We start from the raw sequence: 20,189 nt of genomic DNA, 5'->3' as shown, positions 1-20,189 counted from the left end.
CATTCAGATCAAGGATGTGTTATTTTAGTGTTCCTTTTATTTTTTGGGCAGTGTTCGTTCATTCATTCATTCATTCATTCATTCATTCATTCATTCATTCAGTCATTCATTCATTCATTCATTCATTCATTCATTCATTCTCTGTACTGCTTAGTCTATTATGGGTCGCAGGTAAGCAGGAGTCTATCCCAGCATTTTTAGCAGGTGAGAGGCAGGTACACCTCAACATGTCACCAGTCCATCGCAGGGCCAACAGAAAGACAAACAACCATTTACACACACACTCACTCCAAGGGAGAATTTAGAGTAACCAATTAACTTAACATGCATGTCTTTCAATGGTGGGAGGGAAGTTATATGCATACCAAGTAAATCAGTTTTAAATACAGATATGAAATCTTGCATTACTAGCAACATTTTCCAACAGAAATAAATGAAAAAGTGATGCAGGGACTTCACAGTAAATAACTTGTGTGTTTACCTTGTAGATGATTCCAGCTACTAGTGTGTACTGGCTCATGGCGGAGTTGTGGTAGATGTAGCAGGAACCCTGCTCGCCACACTGATGCTGCCACAATAAGCAGGAGATATCAATCACAGAGCCAAATGCTATCGGTCCTGGAATGCCACCTGGAAGGAAAACAGCAGAGCAAAGGAACTCAAATGTCTTGCTTGTGAGATAAAGGTTAAGAACAGATTAAGGAAATAAGGTGGCTTACCAAATGTGCGCACCATAATCCACTGGATGCCAAGTCCGAAGGATCTCTGGCTGTCTGATACACACCTATTCAGGCAAAGTCAATTGAAGCTTCCAACCCAGTTTGACATTTTAAAAACCAGCATCATTAAATATGTGAAAAAGTTAAGCTCAACTAATTGAGTGACCACTTCAGGCTATAGCTCCTTGGTGCAGCCAGCTCAGGATCCCTGCTCTCTTTCATCTCCTTTCCTGTCCAGCTACTCTCAAATAAAGGCCACTAGACCCCAAACAACTCCTTAGAACAGTGATCCCCAACCTTGGTCCTCATGGCCTGCTGTCCTGCTGTCATATATATATATATATATATATATATTTACTGAAAGCTCACATCTCTCAAATTCCACAGCTGGAAGTTTCATCTTGCTATGACCAAGATTTACCAAAACAGAGGCAGAGGAAAGCCCCATTTATGCTTTACATTTGTAAAAGTCTGAAAGCATGTCTTACCTTTGCTGTCTTGTCTAAATTAAAAAAAAAACATTCATTAAAAATGAATAAATAAAAAGTTTCTCATAGTCTTTTTGGAACAGATTTCTGTCCAAAATTCACAATGTTCTGCCCATCTACATTGGTTTTGACAAAGAGAAATGTCAGTTCTTTTCTTTCTTAAGTTCCAGACAGAAAACATCTCTTCATTTTAATAAACCCGCTTTTTCTGATTACATCATCACCGCTGCAGCAGGGATGGGAGACATGGATGCCATGTTTCTGTCATAAATGCCAGTGAGCAAAAAAAAAAAATAATGGCGTTAACTAATTGTTGCGTTAAAGAACAATTCATGTGGTAACTTGCCCCACCCTAATATATATATATATATATATATATATATATATATATATATATGTATATATAGCAATCTGATGCACTCCAACTGGAAGCCAGTAGTAGTATCCATATATATATCCATATATATCCATATATATCCATATATCCATATATCCATATATCCATGTAGCCCCCCTCACTAGGGGTACTAGAGAAGTAGCGTTACAACAGTGCCCTGTTTGCATGTTGTGTCCATTGGTGTATATTTTGTCTTCCAGTAGCCCATTTCTCACCCTCGGTACTCTGTTTCCTATATATTGGATGTTTTCTGCTGCAGCACACCTGACACTGAGAACAAATGGAGCTCAATGCAGTCTGCTGCTGAGCCATGACTGGTGAACAGACTAAATCAGCATGCACTGACTGAGAGGTTTTCTGGAATTTTCGTCTTGTTAAACAACTTGAACAAATTTGGGTAATTTTGTGTTAGACAACATAGAGGTGTTCAAGCTTTTCATAGTTTCATGGTGACCACCCACCTGAGAGTGGCTGTGAGAGCCGGGATGCTACAGAGGAAGGTGAAGCAGATGATGATGAAGATCAGGGAGAGAAAGACAGGCATGTGTTGACAGGTGCTGCTACATTTTCCTGTCAGTGCAAGGCCCTCCTCACCCCAGGAGAAGTTACCCACCACACAGCTACACCCAGAGTACACCTAAAGCACATACAGATAAAATGTAACACAGAACACCAGATGATCACTTCATTCATGGATGGGACTAAAGCAGGGGATCCAAAGTCATCCCTCGATGGCTGCAGATTTTCCATGTTTCCCTGCTCCAACGCACCAAGATTGTGGCCCTCGAGCACTGGAGCTGGACACTCCAGGACTAAAGGATCAGATACTGAATAATAGCTCACTTTATAAATTAAGTAATTGACTCTGAGTGTAACATGCAGGAAAGATGTGTGAAAATGAATCCTATGCGCAAGTGTGTGCTGCACCTGTTTGCCCGTGGAGCGTTCAGTGTGGTTGATGGAGGTGCAGCCGGCATGGCAGGGGGAGTAATACATCACACCGTCCGCCCCACAGACCGGGTTGTAAAGCTCTCTCACACAGTGACAGGCTGCGTTACAGTCCACTGTAAGGTCCAGAGATGAGCTGCAGACAACATAAACCAACACATCGAACTGGGGGGGAGAGAAGGATGCAGTTCTCTTTAAATTCACTCATTTATGATGTCACATTTACTATATAATCCAGAATGATTTCCCTAGGACTTCAAGAAAACAAGCAATTGACTAAGATTGGTCTAAAATAAGACCAAGTAACTAGTTACTCCTGTTCTACAAAAATATAAAAACATGTATAAATTAAAATAAAGTCCAATAATGTACTTATAATATAAAACCTGTCTCTAACCTTCTCACACCCAGTGGTTACTAATGGACTCATGTTATGTATGGGTGGTATATGTGCACATGACCACTTTAGTGGATATGACTGGATAATCCTACATGCTGCCACCCACTAATTATGAATATAAACAAAATAATAAACACAATGAATGGAAATAAAAAAATCCCTTTACATGTAATTAAAAATAAAATGTTATTATATTATTATATTGTATATATATATATATATATATATATATATATATATATATATATAATTTATTTATTTCAAAGGGACAATGCATATTTATGAATACAAATGTAAATATGCCAGAATTAGCCTGAAGGCTACTTTACATCTGTAGTTCCTGGCAGGTCAGAGAGATAAAAACATCATAAAACATTACAACTACACACAATAAACATACTAAGATTGAATTGTCAATGACAATTCATAGGACGTAGTAGAAATAAAAGACAATCATAACATACAACAGTGACATTTTTATAAAAGCATAACATCAATGATCACAGATCTGGTTCTGAGTGTCTAATTGACAGATTTATCAAATGTGTCATTGGACGTATCAAGGAGTCTAGGTTCATAAAATTTGTGTCCAGACCATATGTATCCTTAGCTTTTGACGTTTTTAATTCACTTATAATGGAAGCTACAACTGAAACACTAATTTCAGCTATCGCAAAGATAGGCAAATACTTGTTAACTGAGTAGGGTTAATTTTCACATGAAGTAAAAAGCTGTGAGATTTCTTGAACTGAATTTTCAAAAAATTTCGGTTAAATTTGGTTGCCACTACGAGAGGATCTCTAACAAGTTCATTATTTATTTGTAGATCTAATTCTATTTTTTAACCAGTTAATTTACTAATGTCATGCCAAATCCTTTTAGAATTTCCTTTAGCAGATTCAATAATTGCCATATAAAAATTTGCCTTGGCTTTGCGCATTGTGTAAATTACTTTGTTTCTTGCAGATGTGAAAAGTTGTCTATCAGAAGTAAGACCAGTTTTAAGTTATTTTATAAGTAACTGGTCCCTTTTCCTAATTAATTTCCTGCATTCTTTACTGAGCCATGGTAGATTACCTTTACTGGTTTTACTTTTCTTTCTCCTCCTTGGAAATGAAGATATGACATCTTTAATTTTGGAGAAGAAGATGTGACTGTTTGCTATGATGTCATCACATGAGGCCAGTCCAGTCCAATCCAGCTCCATTAAAGCCTTAGCAAGAATTTGATGTTGACTTCTTGGGACTACATCATAAAAGGATGAGGTGCTCTGAGCAACTTTACAAGACATTTGGAGACGCAATTTAATTAGTTTTCTAGCAACAAAAAAACCAAAAAAACGGCATTATGGTCAGAAAGACCGGTTAACAAATTAAACGTTTTAAAAATTCTGTCTTTTTTTTTTTTTTTTTTTTTTTTGAGAATAGGAGATCAATTCTTGCTTTGACTGATTAGTTAAACGGGTTGGCTTATCCAGTAATTGAACCATACTGAAAATATCGGTAATCTTTCCTAAACACATTATATTCTGGCATGTGTACAACACCTTCAGGTGAAGAACTTGTTAGCTAGGTTTCTGTCAGCCCCAGGAAATTAGACTCAATTAATAAGTGCTAAAGTTGTTCTCATTTTGAAATCATGCTTTGAATGTTAAGGTGTCCTCCCAGTAACCAGATAGCCCTCGCTTGATTAAGAGTCTGGAAGATCCTTGTAGATCGATACTTTTTTATAACTGGATTTCTCATAGGGACATGTAAACATGTCTGAGGATGTTCTACTGTTTGACTGTGATTTATGTCAGAATTTGTAAAGTGGGAGAATGAATTGGCCTGGCATTTACTGGCATGAAGGCAATTTGAAGCATCACACAACTCTGATGCTGTGCCTACCTTTGTTTTGCAGTTTGGAAAATACAGCTTAGTGTGAACCTGCACCAACAATGATACAATGGTGTTGGTGGACACACCTCCAAGCCGAAGATGTAGCCCAGCTAATGATGGGATTTGCCCAGCTAGTGGTGGATGAGGCCCAGGACCAGGCGGATGTAGCCCAGCTGGTGATGGATATAGCCAGGGACCAGATGGATACAGCCCAGCCAGCAATGGAGGTAGCCCAGCTAGCAGTGCAGGTAGCCCAGCTGGCATTGGAGGTAGCCCAGCTAGCAGCGAAGGTAGCCCATTTATCAGCGGAGGTAACCCATTCAGCGGCGGAGATAGCCCAGCTAACGGTGGAGGTAACCTGGGACCAGGAGGATGTAGACCATCTAGCGGTGGATGTAACCTGGGACCAGATGGATGTAGCCCAGCTAGAGGTGAGCGTTGCCCAGATAGCCCAGCTAGTGGTAGATGAGGTCCAGGACCAGGTAGATGTAGCTCAGCTAGCAATGGATGAGGCCCAAGGTCCGGTGGATATAGCCCAGCTTGCAGTGGATGAGGCCTAGGACCAGATGGATGTAGCCTAGCTAGCAATGGATTCAGTCCAGGACCGGATGGTTGAAGGTTAGCTAGCGGTGGTTGTAGCTCAGGGCTAGGGGAATATAGCCCAGGTTGTGGTGGATATAACCCAGCCTCCAATGATAGAAACCCAGCTTCTGACGGCTGTAGCTCAGGCAGCCCAGCTAGCTGTGAGTGCAGCACAGGCGGCCATAGCCCAACAAGCAGCGACAGCAGGCCCACCAGTGGTGGACCAGGATTTGTTTCAACATCACCAGCCAAGAGCAATATCATCAGACGGTGCAAAACTCCCAGGTAAGGTTTAATGGGTTTTGACTGTTCATGTTTACCTGGTGTTGGCTTAGCATGTCCATTGTCCAGTACTCATGTAAAGAGAATGTGCAGACTCCTCATTGCTGGGTAGAAGATCTGGTCATTCTTTAAAACCTTTTTTTTTTGTAGACATGTTACGCACAGAAGTAAATATAAAAATACAAAAGTAAGTAACAGACAACTTGATGAAAAAAGCCATGGTCTTTTAGTGCTTTTAAAGAGCTTTTGTGGCAAACACAAAGGACCTGCCAGTGTGTGTAGCTGCACAACAGCGATCATCATCTTCATCAGAACCCGTATATACATATTATATTATATTATATTATATTATATTATATTATATTATATTATATTATATTAAAATTGCTGCAGCTTTTGGGGCTTCTTTTGTACAATTTTCTTAGAAACCATTCTCAGCTTTCGCCATTGACCTGCACATCGGTGATGTTTGTGGGTGGCAAAAAGAAAAATAAAGCAGGCGTACTGCTACTGGCTCAACACAGAAATGTTGTTCATGTGTAACTGGGAGGACTGTCATATAAGACTTTTATATGTAAATCATGTTTTATGTGAAGCAGAAAATTAACCAAACATTCTCCAGTTTCTCCCAGTGGAAATGTGACAGCAGTAAAACTGGTTGGATATTCACTAATCCAGCCTTCACCGAGGATCACCACGGTGACAAGTGGGCGTTCCACTAATCCAGCCTCCACTGTGGATCACCACGGTGATGGGTGGGCATTCCACTAATCCAGCCTCCACTGTGGATCACCACGGTGATGGGTGGGCATTCCACTAATCCAGCCTCCACTGCGGATCACTATGGTGACGGAAGGTTTCAGTGGTTATGAAAAGCTGAGCATGGATTTTCCTTTGTGGTCTCAATAAAACATCTTTAAACAGCGATGTTTTCTCCCAGTAGTTGTTAGTAATGTTAATACCTAAATATCTCACCGGGATGTCCCTAATCTTTACATCATGGTAACGTTATCTGCATCTGCTGGTTTCTACTCAGCTTCGACATGAAGAGGAAATACTTTTTTTGGGAACTTTCACCAACTGAAGGTTTGATTCCCATCCTGCACGAAATATTTACAAAGCTCTAATCTGACTTCATGCTTTAATTCTGCTCCTGTGAAGGGCAACTGTCCATCGACCAGGTAGCTGTAAATGTCAAGGCAAGGTAAATCAGGTAGCAATATCTCTGTCAGCTGGATGTTTTTTTTTTTTTTTTTTTTTTTTTTTAAATCAGGAATTTGGAAAATCAGAGAGATTTTCAGCACCAACAAGTGCACCTTTTTCAAAATATCCCGTCTGACCACATCAGACATGGTTTGTAAAGTTTTCAGTCTGCTTGCGCCATCCCTGATGAGGAACGGTTAATAGTCATTATAGTGCGAGCTGGTCCAAACCAGCTTGTTGCCTCCATTGTGTCATCAGTGAGAACAGTCCATAATGAAGACAGCAAATTACAGTTGCAGCCAGTTTAATGCCTGATTCTTTGTATAATGCCATTTGGCTTTATCTTGCTGACAATCAGGTTTATCTTTGAAGAAATAATCTGTCTGGAAGCATATGTCACTTTAAAACCTTTGAAATATTTTATGTTCTTGCTGCTAAGGATACAAACTGACTTAGTCTTTCAGACGCTGCCTGTGACTCCACTGGAAAATCCACTTAACTCTTACCAGTTGTACTGGGAGTTTGTTTACAAAGATTCGTGTAACAAGCCAAACCCTGACTTCAGCACTGTACAACTAACCTACTAAATGCAATAAAATGGTATTTACAGATATATTTGAGTGTATTTATAGTTGGATTATTGACTAAAGAAAAGACAGGCTTGATGCAACCTCCTGTATAAGCAACAGCATCAACACTGCCTACCTGTTTCTTCCGTACAGTTTGCTGGGTTTGCCATACAGTTGTTTATACTGGTTCAGTTGGTGCTGGTTCATCAGACCAGACTGGTAAGGTGCTGTGACTCCGGCCATGGGCATGTTGGGACAGTGGATGAGAAAGATGAATATGGCAAGAAGACTGACCATCGCACACATCATACAGAAACGGATGATGCCTCTGCAGCGCAAGTTCAATCTCTTCACGATGTAGCTACCCAGGAAGGTGCCCCCACCTCCTGCTGGTACCACAATGTAACCTTGGAAGGTGAGGAAGACCAGAATGAAAATGAATACATTTGATTTCATTTTAAAACCAAGAGAAGTAGCACCAACCAACAACATTGATTTCAAAGTGTATTACCCCGAATTCAGCCTTGGTCCTTCATTGCAGTTGTTCCAGATGTGGCTTAATTTCAATAACAGAATCAGCTACTGAGGGCAGTGGTTATTCATTTATTTTTTTCATCTATCAAAGGTTCATTCTTTCTGTTTGTCAATTTTGTCTCTTTTTTTTTTTTTTTGCTCATTCAGTTATTTATATGGTTTTTGTATTATTTTCTGTGTTACTTTGTGTCATTTAATTTCTTATAGCTTTTCATATATTTCTGGAATGGAAAATGGCCTAAAATGTTTGTGAAATTCTCTGTTTAGTTGCCTTGAAGGAATTATGATAAACCACAAATATCTTTATTAGCATAATATTCCATGTGTATATTTGAAAATTCTATCTTTGGGAATCCTGACCATGATTATTAGAGGTAACTGTTTTGGGCTTCAGTCACCAGCAACACAGTTTGCATCTTAGATAATCTGGACCTGCAGATGTCAGGCTGCATGATGCAAGCCCTTCCTGCTTCAGGTCTAGACAGAAAATTATTGCTTAAAAGTCACTGGAAGCTGCATGATGTGGAAAAGTAGAGATATTTCATGTCTCCAACATAAGAGAACTAACTGTTCAGCTGACTGTACAAAAGAAAATAAAAATCCACCAATTTGAGGTGGGGCAAATACTGCCTCTTTCAGGACCGCATGATGTGTTGCATGACTTTTCCTTCTACAGGGTTCACTTACCAAACCATGTGGCAGCCTCAGAGGCACTGAGACTGAGCTGTGACTCCAGGAACTTTGGACCGAAGGTGGACATGCCTGCAATTAACGTGGCCTCAGTGGCTCCCGCTAGGCACAGGAAGAGGAATGGAGGATTCTTTAGGAGAAGAAGCACAGATCTGGGAAGAGAGAAAGAAAAGTCAGAAACAACTGAGAGTGACTAAACTTCTGTTTTAAATAAAGCACCCTGTTGTAATCTCAGCAGTGTGTAGACGTCCCTAAAGTAGCACAGATAAACCCAGCAATCTATCATCGTGATGTAATGTGCAATGTAATCCTGTGTAATCCCAGCATGTTACACTGAACTCATCGTAAACACAGTTGTAAGAGTTGCTTATCTGTCATGCTCAGCAGTCATGACTGGCTCCATAGGACAGAATAAACACATGAGGCAAAACATTATTAAACACCTCAAACTTTCTCCACTGGCTCGATCTACATTTCTAAAAAAAGCAAACCTACTATTGTTCTAGTTTGAGCTTCTAAACCATTGGTTTCCTTGAACTTAACCTGATGAATATAAATAGTTTGTTTACACCAGAAATTAACTATTGGCTTTTCCATGAGGATTGTTTTATTTTTCTGCGGGTATGAGAAGGATGTCCTTGTATAGCTGTTTCCTGTGAAACCAGGCAGGTTAATCATGTTTGTCCCAGTCTCTTTGTTTCCTCCTTTAAAATAAAACAGTTGACTGAGTCATAAGCTGCAGAATGGCCTTGTAATGCTAGAAACAAAAAGGAAGAGTAACTTAGTTGCATAGCACCAATAACATTTGAGACTTATTATCCTTATCCAAGATGGCTGCTGCTGACTGAGTGCGCTATGATTAGGCTTCAGCTCACTGCATTAATTTTGACCCTTAGAACCCTTGGAGAAATAGTATCTTAATAATTTTAATGAACTGGAAAAGATATTTCCTCCTTTCTTAATTGTAAGTGATCTGGTCAATTCTTATAGTTCTTTCAGCAATCTACCGGATAATGACTGAGCGTGAGTTTTCCCTCCAAACAATCTGGGAGGCTATTCAACAAACCAATACTGAAATTACTGCACATATAAATGCTAAAATGTCATCTTTCCAGACCAGTTTAAATCGAATACAGGGATCACTGTCCACACTAAACGATCATATTACGTAGATGGAGCAATGTGTAAGCTGTACTGAAGATAACGTTGAAGATCTTCTGAAACGTGACACTGTATTAGAAAAGGATAACTCTTACCTGAGAGATAAAGCTGATGAGACTAAAAACAGGAGCAGGGCTAGCAATCTTCATTTTCTTAATCTCCCGGAATGCTGTGAAGGTACTGACATTGCTGGCTTCCTTACTCAACTTCTACTTTATCTATTTGGAGATGAGAGTTTTGCCACACCAATAATGATCGAAAGGGCTCGTCTCCATCTAACTCCACAAACAAAGGCAGATCTCCTCGCCCACTGCTGGTTAAGCTCCTGTTCTTTAATGACAAAGTCAAGATCCTGCTTGAGAGAAAAAAGATCTCATCTTCCTGAGGAATCGCATCATGATTTGTCCTGATTTCAGCGTTCACCTGACTACGAAACGCCGAAAGTTTGATGAGATCAAGAGAAAACTTATTGCAGCAGGAAAAAGCTACTCTCTACTATATCACTGTAAGCTGAGAGATAAAGTGTTCTTTTAGACCAAGAACTCAAATTTAAACCACATATTGACTACATAATCAAAAGAACGTACGCTTGTTTAATGCCTTTATACCGTTCATCTAACTGTTTCACTCAAGAAATAAAAAAGAAAATTTTCACAAAGTTCCTATTACCTATTATTGATTACACTGACATAATTTATCAAAATACATATGACATACATCTTAAACTTTTAAATATCTTAATTAATACTCTGCAGATTCATCTTAAGATGTCCTTATAGAACTCATCATTGTAAAACCTTAATTGTTACAGCCTGACGGGAGAAGACGGTGCCATTGGTTTCAATTTATTTTTAAATGTGCTTATTTTGACTCATCGCCATGTCTAAAATGTTCCTTAATTCCTTTGTCATCCTCCTACTCTTTAAGAAACTCTGTAAATCTCTCATTTATTGTTCCATTCGTGAGGAAGGAGGCAGGTTGGCGGTCCTTCTTTTATAAGGCCCCTAATGAACTGTTTACCTCCATCTTTGAGGTAAATAACATCCCATTGTCATTTCAGAAATCTACTCAATACTCAGTGTTTGTAATGTTGTTTCCATTGCTCCCCTTATGTGTTTATGTGTTTATCTGTTAATTTAGAATTGTGTAAACTGCAACTGACACAAACTCTGTGTCGTTTCTATATAGTTTTGGTAGAAGTTGGGTTGTGTAAGCAAGCAAGTGCTAGTCGTATTGTGTATTGTCCTTTATTTATATATACACAGTATGTTTGGTATATAGTAATACTGTTTTGTCTATTATGTCAATGTCTTTATGTTTCTTTTGGTCCCCCTTGCAAATGAGATCAAGGGGTTTTCCATAATAAATTAAATTGAAAAAATTTAATTATAACATGTGAGACATGAGGTTGGACACATGATGGATAAAAGGTTGTTTTTTTCAGTAGTGCCAGCATACGATTCATGTCTTTGCCCTGTTGGTGATGGATTAATACATTTCTTAATAATTTTTATATAAAATAAGTTAGTGACCTTTTTACGGTATGGGATGCCTTAGGGCTCAGTTTTGGGACCTATCCACCACTGATTAGCTCGTCTCCTCATTTCTTTCCAAGCAACACTAAACTTTATACTTTTAAAAATGTGTCTATTAAAAACTATAGATGCACGAATAATTTGTACTCTGTCATTAATCCCTCTTATATTTCAGACATTTCATGATAAACATCCACTACAGTTAGTAAAAATATTTTAACTTTGAAGTATTGCTAATATTAGACTGGTGACTGGTGGTGCAGGTTACTGTACTTCAGGCCAATCAAATGAAGGTCCAACCAAACAAATGGTTCATGTGGTGCAAAGATGTTGGAAGTCATGTCAGCTATGTGAAGGCCCAGGCGCCTCATTTATAAAGCTGGATTAGGTACAAAACGCATTGTACGCCAAATATAGTCAACTTTTGGGATTTATAAAAATCAAACTTGGTGGGAGAATGTGTCACACCTGCTCCTCCTCTACTAGTGCACTCCACTTCCTCTGCAGACTGATCAGTGGTTTGGACACTACACTTCCCAGGATTCCTCTGCTTCTGCCATCTTGGATTCCACCTGTGATCCATTATCATCAGCCTTATGAGTAATACCTGTCTGCCCTTCCATATAAGCCCTCAAGTCACACTATATTTGTATCTGTATCTTTGTTTCTTTATTTATTCTTACACAATCCTTTAGTAACTGTCCCAATTTCCGTCAAGACCGTCTCCATTTCCTGCAGCTCCTTGTCCTCCTGGTTAATAGCAATGATGGGTCCCTCTGCACTTGCAGGACTTCCTCTGAGGACACGGCTGCTGGGGTGCTGGGCGGAGTCTCAGGCATCACCCTCTCCAACCACAGCTTTAGCCCCGCCCACCCAACTGGAACGCCCAGGAACTAAATAGAAATATTATTTAACCCTAAATAAACTGCTACCAGCCTCAGATGTATCTGTACATATTTATTTTATAAACACATCACCAAATTACAGGCATCATTGCTGTCATTTAGCAGATGCTTTTCTCCTCTGTAAGATACGAACTTCAATCTCCCGCATAATCTACTGACTGAGATATCCAGCTTCCCTTCTGACACTGTGATGACAGCATCTCCACCTGCTGCCACTATTCTGCTTTTCTGACACCAGTAATGTCCGCGCTGTCCCCACCAATTACACATTTTTACGGTTTCCACCGTGGTCCATCAGGATCTCAGTCTTCCACCCCGAAAAATTCCACTTTTCTCTCTTTTTCCCTCCCAAGCCATCATGGAAATGATGTGATGAATATGTATCATAGGTGTTCATCTGACCATTTATAGCCACCATGAGGGCGGGGCAAGGCATTCCCTTATGTGTGCCCACTTTAGAGTTGATTCTGACTTATAAATGGAAACAGGCGGGGGACGTGTGTGTGCATGCTTTTATAAATCTGAAAGTTTTGTCCGCAGCATTTCCTTTTTATGCTGCAGATGCCCCCTGTAGTTTGCTTTGCTACATACAGTTTGATAAATGAGGCCCCAGATCTTCAGGCATTAGATTTAAGCTCTGAACGGGAGAAAAACCCATCAGTCCAGATATATTTAATTATTTAGGGCTTCAAACAAGTTTCTACATGGCAAAGCAGAGGAAAGGATGAACAGCAAGTGGATGAAAGCAGCTTCAAGCTCTATGTGTTTGGTGTAAACAAACAGGAAACTAGCTGTTTTACTCTAGGATGGATTCTTCATGGAAGCCCAGTCTTTGTCATTTTCACTCCAAGAATTGCTGAGACGTTGGGGAGCAAACACATTAGCTCAAGTTTGCTGCTGAGTAACAAGAAGCACCTGCAGCCTTTACCACCTCATGAGCTTTATTTTGCCCACAAGAAGCTAAATGAGAAGGACCCTAACTAAGTAGTTTATAAACCTTTTATGAAGGAATCTCTGAACATGCTTCTATGCTTTGACTTAGCACATTTTAATCCCAATCACAGGTTTTTCATAAAATATTTGACTTGATCCCTCTTTTTTATAACTTGCTCAAAAACCCTGAAGTCAATTTGATCAATTTCACAATCTGAAAAATGAAACACTGAATATAAAACGTTTTACAGCAATCAGACACAGTCATCAAACCTTATCTGGTCTACTGTTCATCAGAACTTCATGTTATACAGAACTTAGAGGATGGATGCTTAAAACAAGTTACGTGAAAGTTGGATCGAAACTGGAAGACAAGTTACAATGCAATCCGTTGGTTTCCTTAGCTGGTTCACTTATTATAAATTAGGCTAATATGGATTTGTTTAAATTGGATTACAATAGATTGGCTTGAACTGATTGTAAAGTGCAGGGGCATTGCTAGACAAAGGGCTCTGCTGGGGCCCAAGTCCCCAGTTACTCAGACCACTTATGTTTTTATTAGACCTGCAATGTTTCTACAAAGAGCAACATTATGTCTGATTGTTTTCCTTTGCTAACTGAATGTTACCGCTGGCTCACTTGTGCTTCACTTGTGCTTCACATGTATATCACATACAAATGTTCCAAAACCATGTTTGGACATGTGGACTGCATGTGGTTCTCATGTGGGTTCTAATTATTATGTTATTACCCTTATTATAAGCCATTTTTCAAGATATTATTATTAAATTAAATCTGATTAATTTGCACCAACAGTAGGTAAAAATAATCAGACTGTCTAATTGATCGTTCATTATAGCCTTAAAGTTGGTATATTCTCTTCTGTCCTGCATTTGGGTCATCTGACCTCTGCCAAGCTCCCTGACACAGTTCCTTTCTTTCTTTTCTGGTGACCTAATTTTCTTTTCATGTGGAAAGATATGACTTTTCCTGGCTCCTGTGGCTATCCATAGGCTACCTGCAGTATGCGTAACTCAAGTGAAACAGCTGGTGCAGGTGTGGATTAAACCACTGTGAACCATTTTAAAGGGGTGAGAGGGGCTTCAAAGACCATCCAGAATTATTGTAAATGGAGAATTCAGAGCAAACTGGAGCATGTATTTCTATGAAACGGCTTTATTGGAATTAATATATTAGTCTAAGATAACTGTCTTTGGTCCTGTTATCATCTTATCCCTTACTGCTGAATGGTTAATTCCTGAGATTATCTACATGGCACTTGGCAATGCCTATAGGTGTGTCGCAATGCAGGATCTGCACACTTCAAAGTGTGCAGACTACGTAGGCTACAGAGTGTCATCTGTAGTCTACATACTTTGAAGTCTGGTTAACGTTCGTGAAATGGGACAGCCTACCTAGTCAACAAGATTTTCCATAGCAACAACAAAGACGTTGAATCACTTAAACCTCTGAAATTACTCATAGGACACTTCAGTGGATGCTAAACGTTGAGTTGTCTCACCACAGTAAAAAATAAAAAGGTCAGAGGCTTTGTTGTTTTCATGCCAGCACGCACTTCATGAAACCCTTAAAAATCCAAGAATATCAAATATTACTGAATTTTAATGTCACTGTTTAACAGCCATGCTTTTAATGTTTTTAGTTTTGTAACATTTAAGTGTAGTTTAAAAAACATACTTTCTTTGTCAAAACCTTATTTAAACTAAATAGGTACTCTTCTGAGCTCGGTTGCTGATTTGCCACCGTCTTGTTTGCAATGAATTCTGGGAGAAAAGGGGCCCCGAAGGATGCATCACCAGCAGCCTTCGTTTGGGGTCAAACAAAGTGTGGATTTGAAGGGTGAATTTGGAGGGTCCTTCAAATTCTGTGAATTGGGACAGTACTTTGCGCACCTTGGTGACGTATGTGGCTGACGAAAACGCACTCCGAAGTGTGCAGACCCTGAATTGGGACACAACTTATGCCAGAAGGCATACAAAATCAACGTGATAATCAAACACTGATCTGGTACCGGGTCTTCCACAGAGCTCTTTACTTCATTACATATATGTTCATTAATGTTTCAAAGCCTGGTTAGAGAGCTGCAGTTCATTCTACAAAACAAAAAACTACACATAAGCATAGAAAACTCTGGAAAACTTTTGTAGTAAAGGGCCAAAAAACAACTGTAAGGCCCATTTTCTCCTCCCTTACATACGTAAATAAAATGACAGTTTTAAACATTGTCATACATTGCCATCCTCACACTTCCGTGCATCTTTTGTGCTGCCATGGTTGTTAAATCAGTTCCTCCACTGGTTAGTAGTGCTGAGTTCAGAGTTGACTCCCGCAGGTGACGTCAGTTTCAGACACTGTTTAGCAGCGGTAATACATTGCTAGGAAGTTGTTTCTAACTGCCCAACATGCTTTAAACATTCACATACCCTTTCTTCAAAAGCTTGAGCAATTCCTACAGTTGTTGTCATCGTCTTTATTCTTCTTCTGCTGTTTTGTTCCCTTCCTAATTCTCTTCTTTTCTGGTTTCTTTCTTTCGTTGGTAGCATGTCAGCTATTTTGCTTAGCATTGCCAACATGATTTCTGGTGGTTTTGCTCTGTCTTCTACTTCAAGCGACGAATAGCTAAGCTGCCTGAAAACAGACCAAATTATGCACATAATTAAAGCAGAAAATAGGCAAAACTGTTTGCCCATTTGCATATCCGTTTTCTGCGTCGAGCATAAATGGGCCTGTAGAAGATGAAGCAACAATTGGGATACCCTGATGTGCACATGCACTCAGTAACCTAAGGGATGGCATGGCTCAGCAAGGTAGCGCGGTCATCTTGAAACCCGAGGGTTGCTGGTTCGATCCTCAGCCAAGTCAAGTTCATGTCAAGATGTCCTTGGGCAAGACACCGATCCCCAAATTGCTCCTGATGGGTCGTGGTCGAGTGCCTTGCATGGCAGCTTCTGCCATCAGTGTGTGTATGATGTAAAGCATTTTGGGTATCATTCCAGGTACAGTAAAGCACTATATAAATGTGGACCATTTATCATTTACCATGAACACTGTATGTAGATCACAGTAGGTACACTACCTTGGCATGTCTTTGACTGATTTGCCAAACTGTGGGTCTAAAGCTGTAGCTTGGCTTCTATCCTTTAGCTGGTGAGCCTCAGACACCCTCATGGCCACATGCTTCTGGGAGCCTGCAGAAGAACAAACAGGATGACGAAGACTTGACAGGGAATGTCTTATATCTTCTACAAACTCAGATAAATGTTTTAATATATTAGAATTATATATTAGAAATCGTGTTCCCCCCACAGCTGTGGATGTATAACTGAGCAGTTTATGAGAGTTGTACCTGGTAGCTGTCGTGGGTAAGCCAGGATGGGGAAAGCTACCAGCAGAGAAGCTGCCCCTCCTGCTAAGAAGCCGATCCACCAAGCTCCAACCCAGTGGGGGTTTTCTGGAGTCATCTCTGTCCTGTTACACAAGCACACATGGTTTATGCTTTGTTCTACATTAACACTGTTTTAAATCTGAGTTTGAATCAGAGCAGGATTTGAAGCAGGGCTGTCATGATATCTGAGTTTCACTACACAGTAATCCAGGTCAAAACTATTACAGAGAACTATAATATTTAGATTCTGGTCAGTTTTATTCTAGACAGGTTACATAATCATCGGTTTTATACTGACGTATATATATGATGTGTATATATATATATATGATGTACTTTATACTGTTGTCCATTCTGCTAGATAGACTCACGTCAGGTGGATCTCTGTGTAAATGTTGAGGAAGTATCCTCCCAGTAAGTAGCCGGCCGCCGGACCCACAATGGCTGCTGTGTAGAAGATCCCTGGAGAATGACAGCCCACAGATACAGAGCCAAGTTGTGTGAGTACAATGACTGCAACATCTACTTCCTGTTTCCCACTTATCCCCTGTCCTACAGGCTAAAAGGACGCCATTGTTTTTCTTATGGACCTTGTTTCTGAAAGGTTTTGTTTCATAAGAAAAACTACCCCGTGCATTGTGTTTGTGTGTTTTTGGGAACACTTCCCTGGATTGCATGGCTTTCTGTAAAACAGGAAAGCAATATGAGTCTCAGAGGTTGGAAATGGGAGCTGGCTCCTCATAATCATAGAGTCACGTGTGAGTGTTTTCATATGTGCGCACATATGTTCTTAAGCCATTTCATTTGTAGCCATATGGTTATCATCTTGGTTGCAACTAACTGACATAAGAGAAGAGACTTTCATCTGATTTCAGATTAAAGTCTTACACATCAGAATGAAGAGGGGACAGAGTGCACCATGTGGTAGTCTGCTGATGAGAGAGCCAGTAACAGATTAACCCTCCTCATGATTTGCATAAATACAGAATAATCAGGCACAAATACATCTGACATCCATATTCATGCAAACGGCAAACATATCTAAAACTGCATCAAAGAAACTATGCATTTCTTACTCTTCACATGTGGAACAAACTCCCAGCAAACTGCAAATCTGCTGACTCAGCAGTTTTACATCAGGGTTAAAACATTTCTATTTGCTGCCTTTTATCAGAACAGCTAATTCCCCACACTGGTGCTTTATTTCTGGCATTTTATCTGTTTGATTTTAGCTTTCTCTTTCTGTTTTTATTTAATTTCTTTTTATTTCTTTTAAAGTTTGTTCTTGCACCCCACTGTAATGTTGTTAATGTTTTATGTAAAGCACTTTGAATTGTCTTCTACATGAAATCTGCTGTTAAAATACATTTCCCTTGCCTTACAAGGTGCAGATAGAGTTCCACTACTTCCTAAATGACTCAACATCCAGAGAGTGCAAGGGGTACATGGGGAGTACACAGCTCTGTGCTGCAGAAGATTTAGACTGCAGCTACATAAAGTGAGTATGAAACTGTGATTAAATCAATGAAGGGATGAAAAATATCTGAGATAACCTTTAAAATTAATCAATTGAGTGACAAAAAACTGTTACAATATTAAATAGGAGCAAAAATATCAATATAAAATATAGATATAAACCATATTTGCTTAGTTTTCTCAACTTAAACTACAACAGCATGCTGCAAGAACACAAGGAAACAACATTACGGTGTATTGTAGCTGCCACAGTGGATCATGGTTTCATACAGTCGTGACTTTCTGGGAATAATAGGACATATTTTTATATTTTAAAGTGACCTAGGATGCCGGTCCTCTGCAGTAGGACTGAGACTAAACAATCAAACAGGAAAAATGCATCAATCACATCTTTTTTATTTATTTATTGAGGCTTGTAAATGGGTGTTTCTATAAAGGAGTGATCTCATGGCTTTGAGAGCAGGATCTTTATTGACATTCACATATAGATGGAGCAAATAAAAAACAACTGCTGCAGAGTCAGTTACCACAGGACTTTGTGTTGCCATGGCTGAAGACTATAAGAATATTTCACAATATTTTTCTTTTTGTTTTCACAAATTACCATTTCTGTTCATAATATAATTACAGAAAATGTGAAACTAAACTCTGTGGTAGTGAGGAAAGTCACCATGCTGTATGTCTATTGAACAGACTCACCTATATAAACAGGTGCATATTTGGAGCTGACGTTCTCATCCAAGTATGTGACCCCTAAGGTATACAGAGGAGTAGCACCAATGCCGTGCAGAAACTGGCCTAGAATGAACACAAAGCGATAACTGGACAGTCCTCCACCCTCTTTGTCCCCGCACTTGTTGGTATGGTTGGCAGAGCACAACACTGTTTGCTCAGGCAGAGTGATCGCATAGGGAGGTGTGGTGAAGTGAGGCAAGGCGAACACCAGAGAACCCAGTGCCATGATGAGCACCCCCCATCCCAGCCAGCGGGGCTTGTGCCCAGTCCCACCAAAGTAACTGACAAAGGCCAGGCAGACGCAGGCAGCAATGTCGTAGGAACTGGCGATGAGACCGGCCTGGTAGCTGCGCAGGTCAAAGCGACGCTCGATCGATGTGACCACGGTGTTAATGAAGCCGTTGATTATCATCCCCTGAAGAAAAGAGGCCATGCAAAGGAAGAGCAACACCCAGCGAGGGGTGTTGAAAACTTGGATCCCTTTGGGCGTTAGAGCCCCCCAGCCACACAGCTGATCTGAGTCTGCTGGGCTAAGCTTTAAGGCCAGAGGAATCTCTGCATTTGATTGTGTGTCTACCCTGTATAACTGCCCAGGGAGAATCGAAGCCCCAGTGAAAATGCAAGACTTGATGGGGCCTTCAGCTCCGGTGCTGCCCAGGCTTCTAGGACCAGAACCTACAGGACTGCCTGTCTGGGAATCCATGGCACTGAGGGTATCCAAAGAGGGACCCCCACTGAGAGGACAGTCCTGCATGTCCAGCAGCTCCTGTTTGGAGCTTGAGGAGGAGTCAGCTTTAAGCAAAACTGGCATATCCACTCCTGTGAGGTTTTATGGTCCCAGAAAAAAAAGTATTCTATTTAGAGCCACCAAGGTGGAAAACAGGAAATATGAATCAGCAAAGGATCAAGGTCAACTTGTTCTGGTCAAGCAACAGTCAGGCTCGTCTCTTGAATTATCTACTCTTGGCTTTACTGCACACCCCGTGTGCCCACAGGTGTAGCTGTTTATCTTTACATGGTGGTATGAAATGGAAGGACTGACTCATAATGGCATCCTGGGAAAAGAAAAGAGAGGACAAATTAAGTTTAGAACATTGTATACACAGTAGAAGTTAAAAATTTAGACACACTTTCCCATCAGATACAATGGGAAAGTATGTGTATATATATATATATATATATATATATCACCGACAGCCATCATAATTCATGGAACAATATGAGAAGAGAGGAAAGAAGCAGCTGCTGCACAAGCAGAGACACCCAGAGATCCTCTAGAGCAGGTGTGGAACCCTCTCGCCAGGAAAAGAGTATCTGTTAAAACATCTGCATTCTCCACAGAGGCG

At 40.1% G+C, this 20,189-nt stretch overlaps 1 protein-coding gene across 1 annotated transcript in view; it reads right to left on the bottom strand.

Annotated features, from left to right (window-relative positions):
* Positions 1-19,892, bottom strand: part of slco4a1 (solute carrier organic anion transporter family, member 4A1) — a 34,872-nt gene extending 14,980 nt beyond the window's left edge. Inside the window, exons 1-10 of the mRNA XM_042005038.1 lie at positions 18,808-19,892; positions 17,004-17,094; positions 16,594-16,715; positions 16,324-16,435; positions 8,690-8,844; positions 7,605-7,875; positions 2,532-2,688; positions 2,066-2,241; positions 720-784; positions 482-630 (exon numbers count right to left, since the gene is read on the bottom strand). Coding sequence (XP_041860972.1) covers positions 482-630; positions 720-784; positions 2,066-2,241; positions 2,532-2,688; positions 7,605-7,875; positions 8,690-8,844; positions 16,324-16,435; positions 16,594-16,715; positions 17,004-17,094; positions 18,808-19,654 — 2,145 coding nt within the window. The 5' untranslated portion in view covers positions 19,655-19,892. The remainder of the gene's footprint in view (positions 1-481; positions 631-719; positions 785-2,065; positions 2,242-2,531; positions 2,689-7,604; positions 7,876-8,689; positions 8,845-16,323; positions 16,436-16,593; positions 16,716-17,003; positions 17,095-18,807) is intronic.
* Positions 19,893-20,189: the final 297 nt, after the last annotated feature.

Source organism: Melanotaenia boesemani, chromosome 13 (genome assembly GCF_017639745.1).
Source record: "Melanotaenia boesemani isolate fMelBoe1 chromosome 13, fMelBoe1.pri, whole genome shotgun sequence".
In the NCBI taxonomy this organism is placed as follows: domain Eukaryota; kingdom Metazoa; phylum Chordata; class Actinopteri; order Atheriniformes; family Melanotaeniidae; genus Melanotaenia; species Melanotaenia boesemani.
The sequence above is the reverse complement of the archived record's forward strand: the minus strand, read 5'-3'. Positions and strand labels throughout refer to the sequence as shown.